This window comes from Natator depressus, chromosome 11 (genome assembly GCF_965152275.1).
Source record: "Natator depressus isolate rNatDep1 chromosome 11, rNatDep2.hap1, whole genome shotgun sequence".
Taxonomy (NCBI): Eukaryota; Metazoa; Chordata; order Testudines; family Cheloniidae; genus Natator; species Natator depressus.
This window is the reverse complement of record NC_134244.1, coordinates 29,378,044-29,390,225: the sequence shown is the minus strand read 5'-3', so window position 1 is coordinate 29,390,225 and position 12,182 is coordinate 29,378,044. Positions and strand designations below refer to the sequence as shown.

The following is a 12,182-nucleotide window of genomic DNA, read 5'->3' as shown; positions in this document are numbered from 1 at the left end:
AAGGTTCCTCCCCCACTCTGAACTCTAGGGTACAGATGTGGGGACCTGCATGAAAAACCTCCTAAGCTTATCTTTACCAGCTTAGGTCAAAACTTCCCCAAGGTACAAAATATTCCACCCTTTTGTCCTTGGATTGGCCGCTACCACCACCAAACAAATACTGGTTACTGGGGAAGAGCTGTTTGGACACGTCTTTCCCCCCAAAATACTTCCCAAAACCTTGCACCCCACTTCCTGGACAAGGTTTGGTAAAAAGCCTCACCAATTTGCCTAGGTGACTACAGACCCAGACCCTTGGATCTTAAGAACAATGAACAATCCTCCCAACACTTGCACCCTCCCTTTCCTGGGAAATGTTGGATAAAAAGCCTCACCAATTTGCATAGGTGACCACAGACCCAAACCCCTGGATCTGAGAACAATGAAAAAGCATTCAGTTTTCTTACAAGAAGACTTTTAATAAAAATAGAAGTAATTAGAAATAAGAAATCCCCCCTGTAAAATCAGGATGGTAAATACCTTACAGGGTAATTAGATTCAAAACATAGAGAACCCCTCTAGGCAAAAACCTTAAGTTACAAAAAAGATACACAGACAGAAATAGTTATTCTATTCAGCACAATTCTTTTCTCAGCCATTTAAAGAAATCATAATCTAACACATACCTAGCTAGATTACTTACTAAAAGTTCTAAGGCTTCATTCCTGGTCTATCTCCGGCAAAGACAAAATGTAGACAGACACACAAACCCTTTGTTTCTCTCCCTCCTCCCAGCTTTTGAAAGTATCTTGTCTCCTCATTGGTCATTTTGGTCAGGTGCCAGCGAGGTTACCTTTAGCTTCTTAACCCTTTACAGGTGAGAGGAGATTTCCTCTGGCCAGGAGGGATTTTAAAGGGGTTTACCCTTCCCTTTCTATTTATGACAACATGACATTTAAAAAATGTTAAATAATGATTTTTATTTAAATTGATTATATTTAGATCATATTTTTTTTTAATTTCCATTTTTCTAGTTCTTTACTTTCTTACCACTTTAAACTGCTAATGTAGATGTTTTGTGGTTGTTTCTTTAATTAGTTTCCGAACTCTGCGTAGTGGTGTTAGAATTTCATTAGTCATAGTAGTAAATGTTAGCAGAATTTCAGATTTACATGGAAATTTTTTTATTTTATTTTTTTTTTTACTAATAAGTTTCACATTTAAAATCCTCATCTGTGCTGAAAAGGAAAAGTCCAAGGTTTCAATGCCTCTCTTATTATAAGCAAAACAAATTCAGAAACAAAACCAATAAGCGAACAGTCCATGTTATATCTGCCACTTTCTGATATATTAAACTTCCACAAGTCAAGAAGGCTGAAATACTTAGACCAGGCTATATTTCTCTACCAAGATTCATAGTTTGAAGTCAATGGGACTTAGGTGCTTTGGAAAATCCCACCCTCAGCTCCCTAAATCCTAGGGTTTAGGATCCTAATTTTAGGCTCCTATTTTTGAAAATTTTGGTCTATGTGCATAAAAAAAGTTCACCAATACCTTTGCTAATGTATTGAAAGTCTAAATTACTTTTCATTGTTAATGCTGAAGCTATTTTGTTCTGACATGACAATATTTTATGCTACAAAGACTGGTTTTAATAAAATGCAATTTTAATGGCTGCTGCTGCAAACGTTTTTGCACATGCTTAAACTTTAAGCACACTGGTTGTCCCACTGAAGTCAAGTGGTGTATTCATAGGAATAAAGTTACCTCTGTACATGTTTCTAGGATCAGAGCCTTAATTTGCATTTTTAAAAACCCAACATTTATAATCTGGTTCATTATAAGTTTTAATATGATGTTACAATGACATTTTCAAATTTGCTTGACAAAGCCTGAAGCTAATTTTTATTAAAAATAAAGTCTTCTATAGTAGTGCCTAAGAATGAAATGAGAATGGAACCCCATTGGGCTAGACCTGGGGTCTCAAACACGCGGACCACGGAGTTATTTTCTGCTGCCCGCCAGCTCCCCGCAGTCCCCAGCGTTTACCTAGAGCAGCTCCGGCCAGCCTGGTGCGCACGAGGGGCAAGGGTAGGCTCCCCGCCTGCCTGCCCTGCCCCCGCGCTGCTCCCGGAAGCAGCCGGGACCAGGGGGAGGGGGGACACAGGGATCTGTGTGTTTCCCTGGCCGCTCCTCCAGGTACCTCCCCCGAAGCTCCTATTGGCCGCGGTTCCCTGTTCCCAACCAATGGGAGCTGTGGGGGGCGGTGCCTGGAGGCGCAGCCAGGGCAACACACAGACACCTGTACCCCCCCTTCCCCAGGTCCCGGCTGCTTCCTGGAGCGGTGCAGGGGTAGGACAGGCAGGCAGGCAGGCGGGCGGGGAGCCTGCCCTGCCCCCAGTGCATGCTGGGCCAGAGCCCACCCACCAAACCCCTCCTGCACCCCAACCTCCCTGCCGCATCCCACACCCCTGCCCTGAGCCCCCTGCTGCACCCCACACCCCTCCTACACCTTCTGGGGGCAGGGAGGGGACAGAGTTGGGGTGGGAATTTCAGGGAAGGGGTTGGAATGGGGGCTGGGAAGAGATGGGGCAGGGGCGGGGCCTCATGCAAGGGGCAGGGCCTCATGGAAGGGGTGGAGTGTGGGCGGGGCCAGGGCAGCATGGGGGGGTCAGTGATGCAGCCCTCAGGCCAAATGTACTAGTCCTCATGTGGCCTTCGTGGTCATTTGAGTTTGAGACCCCTAGGCTAGACACTCTACACACAGAGTAAGAGACAACTGCCATTCCAAAGAGCACACACTGTAAATAGACAAGACAGACACAGAGTAAGGTAGGTGACCAGATGTCCCAATCTTATAGGGACTGTCCCGATTTTGGGGTCTTTTTCTTATATAGGCTCCTATTACCCCACCCCCTGTCCAGATTTTTCACATTTGCTGTCTGGTCACCCTAGAGCGAGGGAAGGGGTATAACACACAGAGTGAACAATGTGATGGTAGCAAACATGTTAGCTCCACAATTTTTTTTTCAGGTGAGGGGAGGGGAGAAAGGGGGTTTGGTTTAACAGGAATAAGCCAAAAAACAGAAAGAAAAGTGAAGGGAGAGGGAATATTCAAAGGAAGGAGAGAGACGACAGGGGAGAAGATAAGAAGGGCAGGTGCGGAGGTGAAGCAATTGTGAGGGAGGAGAAAGGAGAGGGTTGGAGCAAACAGCGACTCAGTACAGGGCAGAGAAAGTCTAATCAAAGCTATAGAATGTTCTGTGGGTGTCCAAACCATGATATGAAATCACTCTACCCTGCATATGATGTTCATCACTGTGCTCCCTCTAGTACTCTGAAGTAGGGTCAGGATACCCCCAATGTTACGCTACAGAATCTTTACATTTCTGTGATATAATCCATTATTCCACAAGAGGTCCTAACAAAGTCAAGGTGCTACTCAATCTGAACAAGAGTACAAGCGTCTGGCCCCTACATCATTTTAAACAATAGAACTGTAGTTTGCCAGTGATCTCAAAAGACCATTATGATGATGGGCAGAGTTAACCAGAGCAGGCTGGGAAATATATATTTATGGCAGAGGAAAGGGGGTCGGGAGAGAAAGGAGTCAACAGAAATGACATGGTTTTCACTTTTGTCAAAATCTTTGGGGTTTTGTCAACAAACCTCAAAAACCTCAAAACCAAATGTTTTCCAGAACTTTTAGTTTGAGTTTTTCGGTTTTTCAGCAAAAATCAAAAATATTTCAACAACTTACATTTTTGTGAAAAATTCTAATTTCCCATCAAATAAGCATCTTAACAGAAGGTTTTTTTTTTAAACCAGCTGTAGAGATAACTTTGAGATTCCAATCTTATTACTTTGTCTTGGGATAAAACAATGTTTCAGTAACCTCTAAAATGAATCTCCTGTGTTCCCCAAACAAAGAAAATCCAGCATAGGTCACACAAATCAGAGGAAAATGTTTTCCATGTTGAAATACTGGGGTATCCTTAAAATACTATACTGGAATGGAAAACTTTTTAAAAAGACTATTTACACATATCAGTACTCTTTGTTGAAGTTTTCCTTTTCCTACGAGATCACTCTCACTGCAGAATTTTTTTATCATATAATTCTATCTAGGGGCCAACTTTTGTCCAGCATGCTCTGGGCTCAGCTCCCAGAACCTGCGCATGTTCGAAGATCCATGGTGAAGAGAGATTCACAAACTTTTCAGAGTACACCCTGCAGAGCTAGTTGGGGTCAGTGTACATAGCTTCTAGCCATTCTCTGGCCCCTAACTTACCCTTCTCCTTTAGGTCACTCCACACACACATCCCCATCCTTGCAGAGAGCGCTCCACAACGTCTGAAAAATTGAGGACACATTTCCACAAAACCACCTCATCCTTCCACAGTCAGGGAGAAATGTGCGGGGGAGAGCACCCTCTATGCATGTCAGCTCAGGGACACAATCCATCCAAAATTACGATAATGAACAAACGCTCATACTGTTACTGTTTGTGTGGCACAGTATGTATGAACATTCTACAATACAATTTTTAATATAATGCCTTTAATTGTAGCCTGGTTTTATGTGATTTTATTTCTACATATTACAATGCATGTGGTATTTTATTTAAATTGATACTAAGACAAGTTTTCTTCACAGAAATATTTATATTCAACAAATTTCCACAATAAATCTCACTCATGGACTGGCTCACTCTTCTAAACCAAGCACAAAAAGTGATTATAGAGTCATGCACTCACATCTGTAATATTTGCTAAGTTTTGTGGAATCATGGCAAGTTCTAAAAGCAGCTTCACCTCTTATAATCCTTTGCAGGGGCATGCCAAAATTATACAAAGGGAGAACTTTTTAATTCACAAAACAGCATTGTTATTGAAATGTACCTCAAGGTTGAACTCCTTAAAATATTTAATTTAAATATAAGATTGGGCTAAAATCAGTAGCCTAACTTCTAATTGGATAGTACAGCCTAATAATGTGAAGCAATTCCATGGTTTATTTTGGTGCCCCCTAAAGACTAGATGAACACCAACCAGGCTATTTCACACACAATTTTATTTTAGTAATTTAAACAACTGATAATAGAAAACAATCCCCTTTAACCAGATACGGAAAATATATAACTAATGTCTGATTTCATTATCAAAAAGATCTAAAATAGCTGCGAAGGGGGAAAGTTAGAGTACCTCCGTAACTTTTCATTTTTGATCTATGGAAATTATCCTGGCAGGGTAATAAAGAAGCAACTTAATTTCTATAATTTCTTTAAACATTTCTATCCTATGATGCATATAAGAAATTCACTGAAGTTGAGGACAATGTGTGTGCTAACACCATAGTTGGAGGTTAGACTTTACCACGAATTAGTACATAACTATGGACCTGGTTCTCCAAATACTACTGAAAATAGAGAATAATCTCATTTGGAAACATTTGTTCAGGTCTAAATGCCACAATCCTGCCACTGAATCCATATAGTGTGACACTTGCACTGGTGCTCATCTGGCTAGGCAGTGTGCATCGTTGATGGGTCCAGGAGCAATGGGGACACCCCCACAAGTGGGGGGGGGGGTGGAGAGAGAGCTCAGGCAGGAGCAGCTGCAGCACAGCTCCTGCACTTCGCCAGGTTCTCCCTCCCCATAGCATATGTGTATGGGAGAGGGGGGAAGGTGCTGCTTCTTTCTCATTTCTCACCCCCGTTCCCTGTGCTGTAGGATGGGGGAGGGGCCCTGTTCTGCCTACTGCTGCTTCCATTGGACATGGAGGGTGGGGATGGGGCAGCTCATTACTTCTCCCCTACCGGGCAGCAAGAAGGTGGAAGCTGTGTCTGTTTGGTGCTTGGGAGCTTGGGCTCTTTTCCAGGCTCCCCCTTCTCTAGTGAGCTAGATCTCTTATGATGCCAGGAGAAAGCTGATTGCCAAGTTTTCTTCAGGCTCTGGAAGGGATTTTTCCCCATATGACAAAACTGTCAAATTTCTGTGTGGGATTTTTCACCTTCCAGCCAGCATCCTGGAGGTCCAGATTTAGGGTTTAAATAACATCTGTCATGACTTTAAAAGTTTCTAGTACGGTTGGTGGGCTCAAAAGGGTCCAAGGTGAGATCCATGTAACCCAATGGGCTGCTTGAGCAAGGACCCCAAGCACAGCATTGCACAATAAGAGGGTATGCTCCCATGTCTCACACACTGTGAGGTCCCCTCATCTCTTCTACCTCCTGCATGGAAGAGGGGGAACAGGTTGGGACCCTGGCTTCCAGCCAGGGTTCCTGGGCAGGCCTGAATGGGCATAGCCCTCACTTCCACCCTCACGTCTGCCAAGCTGAAGCCATTGACGATCAATTGAAACCTGCTCTAGAACAGCCCTTCCAGGTAATTTACAAAGTTTTAATAAAGTTGCAGCCTCCGCATATAACCGTACTGTGGCATATATGCCTCATTGTTTGGAAATCAATGGGATTCTGCCAACACTTTTCAAATTGCAGGACTGGGGCCTTAGTTAAAACCATGATTTTAAAGGGCTTGCACAGGTGTAACTGAGAACAGAATTTGGCTCGGGGTGGGGATCTCTTAACCTTTCTTACCAATAACGCTCGAGAATATTAAAAAAATGTTTTTAGTTTTCAATATTTTAGTGTAGTGAATATCTATTTCCTAGACAATGAGTATTTTATAGTCATAGAATCATAGAATATCAGGGTTGGAAGGGACCCCAGAAGGTCATCTAGTCCAACCCCCTGCTCGAAGCAGGACCAATTCCCAGTTAGTCAGATTTTAGTCAATTTCATTTGCAGACTACGATAATGTAGGGCAGGGGTGGCCAACCTGAGCCTGAGAAGGAGCCAGAATTTACCAATGTACATTGCCAAAGAGCCACAGTAATACACCAGCAGCCCCCGCATCAGCTCCCCCACCCCCAGCTCCCAGCATCTCCCACCCACCTGCAGCCCCACCAATCAGCACCTCCCAATCAGCTGTTTTGTGGTGTGCAAAAGGCTGTGGGAGGGAGGGGGAGGAGTGAGGTCATGGCAGGCTCAGAGGAGGGGGTGGGAAGGAGTGGAGTGGGAACAGGGCCTATGGCAGAGCCAGTGGTTGAGCAGTGAGCACCCCAGGGCACATTGGAAAGTTGGCACCTCTAGCTCCAGCCCTGGAGTGTGCCTGTACAAGGAGCCACATATTAACTTCTGAAGAGCCACAGGTTGGCCACCCCTGATCTACGGGCTTCATCCAAAGCCCATTGAAGACAGTGGGAGTCTCTCCAATGACTTCAATGGGTTTTAGATCAAGCCCTATAAAAATACTGAAATGTCTGAGCTGCAAACACTTCAGGTGGATATTTTAAAATATGTACTGTTTACCACAGAATTTTTCTTGTGGAACACTACAGAAACATTTAAATTGTTTTTAGGTTTTGGACCAAATTTGATTTGAATCTAAGTTTGTAAGGATGTTAAGTTATATTTAAAATGTCAGTTAAATGGTCAGTTTTCCTTACAAATCATCTATACAATTTTAAAACCCACTATCTTGAGATTCGGCCTCCCAGGAAGTTAATGAACTATCTGCGCAAAAAAAGGGTCTCCGTGATTAGCCCTCATTATTATTCAAAAAATATACAGCAGAAAATTGACAAAACAAAAGGTAAAACAATAACCAGAGATTCTGAATAGAGATTGCTTTTTTTTTTTTTAAATAGATCCTGTTTACTTAACAGCTCAAAATGTAGGCTGCATAATGTTAAGGTCAGGAATCTACCTATTCTGTCTATAAAATGCACACACATTACAGTGCTGAATAGACATAGTAACCAAACTGCAAATGTGTTGACAGCAAATTATAGTGTAAAGGATGTAGAGACCAAAACTTAAAGGCCAACTGTATGAAGGAGGAATGAATGAAGATGAATTCTGGGTAGAGTGGGAATGCAAGTGCTCTGGAGAAAGAAGGGGAAGGTGGAAATCGGAGTGCTCAGGAGGAAGGTGATGGGGCTGAGAGTCCTGTAAAGGAAGAGAAGAAAAGAAGGAGAAGCAGAAAAAAGGACAATGCTAAAGGGAATGCTCTGGAGAGAAGAGGAGGAAGGTACTGAAGTCAGAAGTGGTAAGGTGGAGAAATAATCTTGAATGCTCTCTGGAAGAGGTGGGAAAGTAGAAGGGGAACTGAGAGTGGTCTGGAGAGAAGGAGGTTGGTGAAAGGGGAAGAAGGTGTGAGTGCTTCAAGGGACGGGGGAAAGGTTCAGGAAAAGGTGAGAGAATTCTGGGGAGAGGGTGAAGTGTGAGTACTCTATGGAGGAAGAGGCAGCATGAGGACTACAGGAAGCAGTGGAATGTACAGGAGGTATTAATATCCTGCAGAGGAGGAGGAAGAGATGGTGTGAAGGTCTTAGAAAGAAGAGGAAAGTGGAGGAGGAGTTGGATGGGCTCTGCAAAGAAGACAGCAGCACAAGAGCTGTGGGGAGAGATAAATCGTTCAGGAGGAAGTTTGAGCGCCAAGGAGAGGGCAAGAACAGGACTATGCACTTACTTTAAGTAGCTTGCAGCGGATCTGCGCGGAGACCATGTGGCTGTTGCGAAGGTTGCCTACCCTGAACATAAGGGTAAGTTTGCCATCCCGCATGGAGATGACAGCATGCTCACTGAACATCAGTGTCTCTGCCCGCTTCTTAGGCTGTGACATCTTGATAAACATGCAGCCAATGAGGAAGGCATCCACGATAGAGCCCAGGATGGACTGGAAGAGGAAGAGGATGATGCCCTCGGGGCATTTGTCAGTGATATAGCGGTAGCCATACCCAATGGTAGCCTCAGTTTCAATAAAGAACAGGAAGGCGGAGGGGAAATTGTAGACATTGGCCACACAGGGAGTGTAGTTATCATCATGGGCTTTGTTCAGATCACCCCGCATGTAAGCGATGAGCCACCACATGGAGGCCATGAAGAGCCAGGCCACAGTGTACGTGAGGATGAAGATAAAGAGGTTCCAGCGCCACTTGAGGTCCACCAGGGTGGTGAACAGGTCCGACAGGTAGCGGCTTGTCTCGCTGCCCAAGTTGCCATGCTGCACATTGCAACGGCCATTCTTGTCCACAAATCGCTGCCTCTTTCTCCTAGGAGCTGCTGCTGCAGCTTGCTGCTGGTGGAAGCCTGAGCCACTGGAAGAGGTGGTCACTACCTGGTAATCGTCCCCAAATTTCCTTCGGAGTGCAGACATAATACGGAGGGGCTAGCCAGAGTCACCAGAAAGGAGGCACCTCTGGGCTTGCACAGCACAAGGGGGGAGGGTCTGCTGCTCCCCTTCACTCTCTACTTTTCTGCTCCTCTCTCTCCCTGCCTCTTTCCTTCCCTGTTTCTCTGCCCTTCTGCATTTTTCCGCCTCCCTTCCTCTTTCCTATTCCCTCTCCTTACCTCCTCTTTTCTTTCCCTTCCTGCTTCTCTCCTCACTCCCCTCCTTTTTTCAGATGCTTCCTCTTTTTCTTTCTGCAGCCCCTTACTTTCCAATCGCTCCCTATTTAACAGGCAGAACCTTCCCTTCCCCCCCCCCAAAACCAAGAGCCACACAAAGACATGCAGTCCCGTTTTACCTTTGTGCAGCTCGCTGGCTCTGTATCTCCCTTATTCCACTTCCCTCTGCTGCACCTGCATGTCAGAGGGGGAAAGTGGATGTATTCCGAGCAAACTAGCTGCAAAGCCTGCAATGAGAGGGGCAGATAATTGCCCCTCTCCTCCCTGTCTTCCTCCTCCACGGCGCTATCCTTTGGCGAGGATCGGGCACAAAGGTATCTCTTCCCAGGCTCAGTGCACCCCTAGAAAGACGGGGAAGGGCAGCCTTCCTAATCCCCCCACCCAGCAAGATGCAGCAAGGGAGTCTCTTTCTGGCCGGGCTCTCACTATCAGCCACCCCCAGCCGGACACAAGTCAAGCACATGGGCGGAGAGGCGATCGGCGAGCACCAGGCGAGGCGCCCCAATCCCCGGGAGGAGGCAGCTTCCTAGCTGCGCCTCAGGAGCTGCTCCCCTCTCTTCTCAGCCCCGGTTCTGCGGCTTACAGGAGGGCTTGAGATACGGGTCCCCCGTTATCCCCCGGCGGCGCCTGGTAGCAAGGAGAGAGCCCCTGGGAGCTCAGCAGGAAGAACCCCCTGTTGGGCTGGCAGCTTCTCCCCTTCCTCTGCAAGCCGCGGGGCGGGGGTTACAGCCTGTCGGTTGCTCCCGGTCCGGTTTTTAGCTGGAACAGAAATCGTGCTCCAGGGTTTTTTTCCTCCTCATGCTAGCGGGCAGCGAGACGCGCGCTGTGGCGAGGCAGCGGCCCCGGAGCTGTGCGCGCGGCGGCGCGTGCGAGGAGCTGCGGAGCTCGGCGAGCCCCGCCTGCCCCTGCCTCTCCGCTGCTCCTCACTTGGCTCCGCAGTGCCGGGCAGCACCGCCACCCCGGAGCCCCCAGAGCAACGGGGCTCCCCCCAGCGGCTCCCTCCTCCCCTGGCTCCCGCAGAGCAACAACTGCCAGGGAGGAGGCTAACGGGCTACGGTTTATGGCTCGCGTCTCACTGGCTTGGGAGCCGACAAGCTGCCGCGATTGTGGCACCTCAGCAGCAGCTGAGACAGCGCTCCGTGCAAATGAGTTGTTCTCCCCCTAATGCAGAACATATGAGAGAGTCGCCACGTGATTTTTGCCCACACGTGGGGGGCGCAAAGACCCTCACAGTACCGCAATGTGTTCCCTCCCCGCTCTATGCACCGCCCTCCTCCCCAAATATTCCCTAATTCTCCGTCCTCTCAAACCCTCCGTTTTCCCTGCCTCACACCTCTCCGCTTCCCCCCACACCCCAGCGCTGCTCCTTTCCCTCAGGTCTCTCACCTCTCCTCACACTCCCCCTCCAGCCCAGCCCCTTTCCCCAAACACCCCTTGCTGTGCCCCAAGCCTCTCAGTTCTCCCCCACTGCCTACCCCTTGTTCTCCCATCCCTATCTCCCCACACTCCTCCCTCTGCCCTCCCCTTCATATCCCCCCACCTCCCATTCTGCCTTCCATCTAAATACCCCTGCCTCCCTAATTCACCTCCTCCCAGTCCCCCTCTCCTGAGCTCCCCTCAGCCAAAGCAACCCCCACCCTGCGCATGTCCCTCCAGTTCCCTTTTGTGCCTTGGCCGCTCCAAGGTCCTCCCACCTCTCCTCTCCCAGGTTTCAGCTTCCCTCTCCTACTGGTCTTGTATCCCACCCATGGATGAACTAGGGGTCACCAGGGCCGGCTCTAGGTTTTTTGCCACCCCAAGCTCCGAGAGCACAACTGCCCAAGCAAAAAAAAGAAAGAAATGGAAAAAAGAAAGAAAGGATGGCCGGAATGCTGCCCCTGGAATTGTGCCGCCCCAAGCACGTGCTTGCTTTGCTGGTGCCTAGAGCTGGCTCTGGGGGTCACCAAATGAAATTAAAAGGCAGCAGGTTTAAAAGAAACAAAAGGAAGTATTTTTTTCACACAATGCATAGTCAACCTGTGGAACTCTTTGCCATAGGATGTTGTGAAGGTTAGGACTATAACAGGGTTCAAAAAAGAACTAGATAAATTCATGAAGGATAGGTCCATCAATGGCTATTAACCAGGCTGGGCAGGGATGGTGGCACTAGCCTCTGTTTGCCAGAAGCTGGGAATGGGCGGCAGGGGATGGATCACTTGATGATTTACCTGTTCTGTTCATTCCCTCTGGGACACCTGGCATTGGCCACTGTCAGAAGACAGGATACTGGGTTACATGGACCTCTGGTCTGACCCAGTAGGGCCGTTCCTGTGTTTTTTTCACACCCATGGGGCTGTGCATGGGCCAGCTCCCCTTCTTTCCCTCTTGGCAGTGGGGTGTGGTATAGGAGTGCCTGGGGCTGGCTCAGTCTCCTCGCTTGCTCCTCTGCTCTGATCTAGCAGGATTGGTTTGCTGGGGTTGGTAGGACTTTCACCTGCCCAGCAAGGCAGAACAGCCCCTAGAGCAGGGATACTCAAACTGAGGTTCTGCAACTGCAAGTGGATCTTTAATGTGATATTAAAACACTGTGTGGTAGAATATGTAGTCCTATAGTGAAGGAAACAATGAATTCACAAGACTGTGGCTCTTTCTGGTAATGTTGATTGCTAATTCCTGAACCACTAAGGTCTGTGTATCACTGCCCTAGAGGCAGGTGGGTGCATTCCACTGAGCCCAAGGGTTCAACAGTTGA

The 12,182-nt window shown here is 47.3% G+C and overlaps 1 protein-coding gene across 5 annotated transcripts in view; it reads right to left on the bottom strand.

Annotated features, from left to right (window-relative positions):
* The window catches only part of KCNJ3 (potassium inwardly rectifying channel subfamily J member 3), a 306,716-nt gene extending 296,102 nt beyond the window's left edge, over positions 1–10,614 (bottom strand). For 3 of the 5 annotated variants that reach the window (XR_012641426.1, XM_074967366.1, XM_074967367.1), the window contains exon 1: positions 8,514–10,612. Coding sequence is in view for 4 of the 5 variants with exons in the window: in XM_074967366.1 (XP_074823467.1) it covers positions 8,514–9,200 (687 nt within the window). In the remaining variant the exon portion in view is untranslated. Of the gene's footprint in view, positions 1–8,513 lie in introns of all 5 variants that reach the window. The other 2 variants (XM_074967364.1, XM_074967363.1) reach the window with 2 other exon arrangements.
* Positions 10,615–12,182: the final 1,568 nt, after the last annotated feature.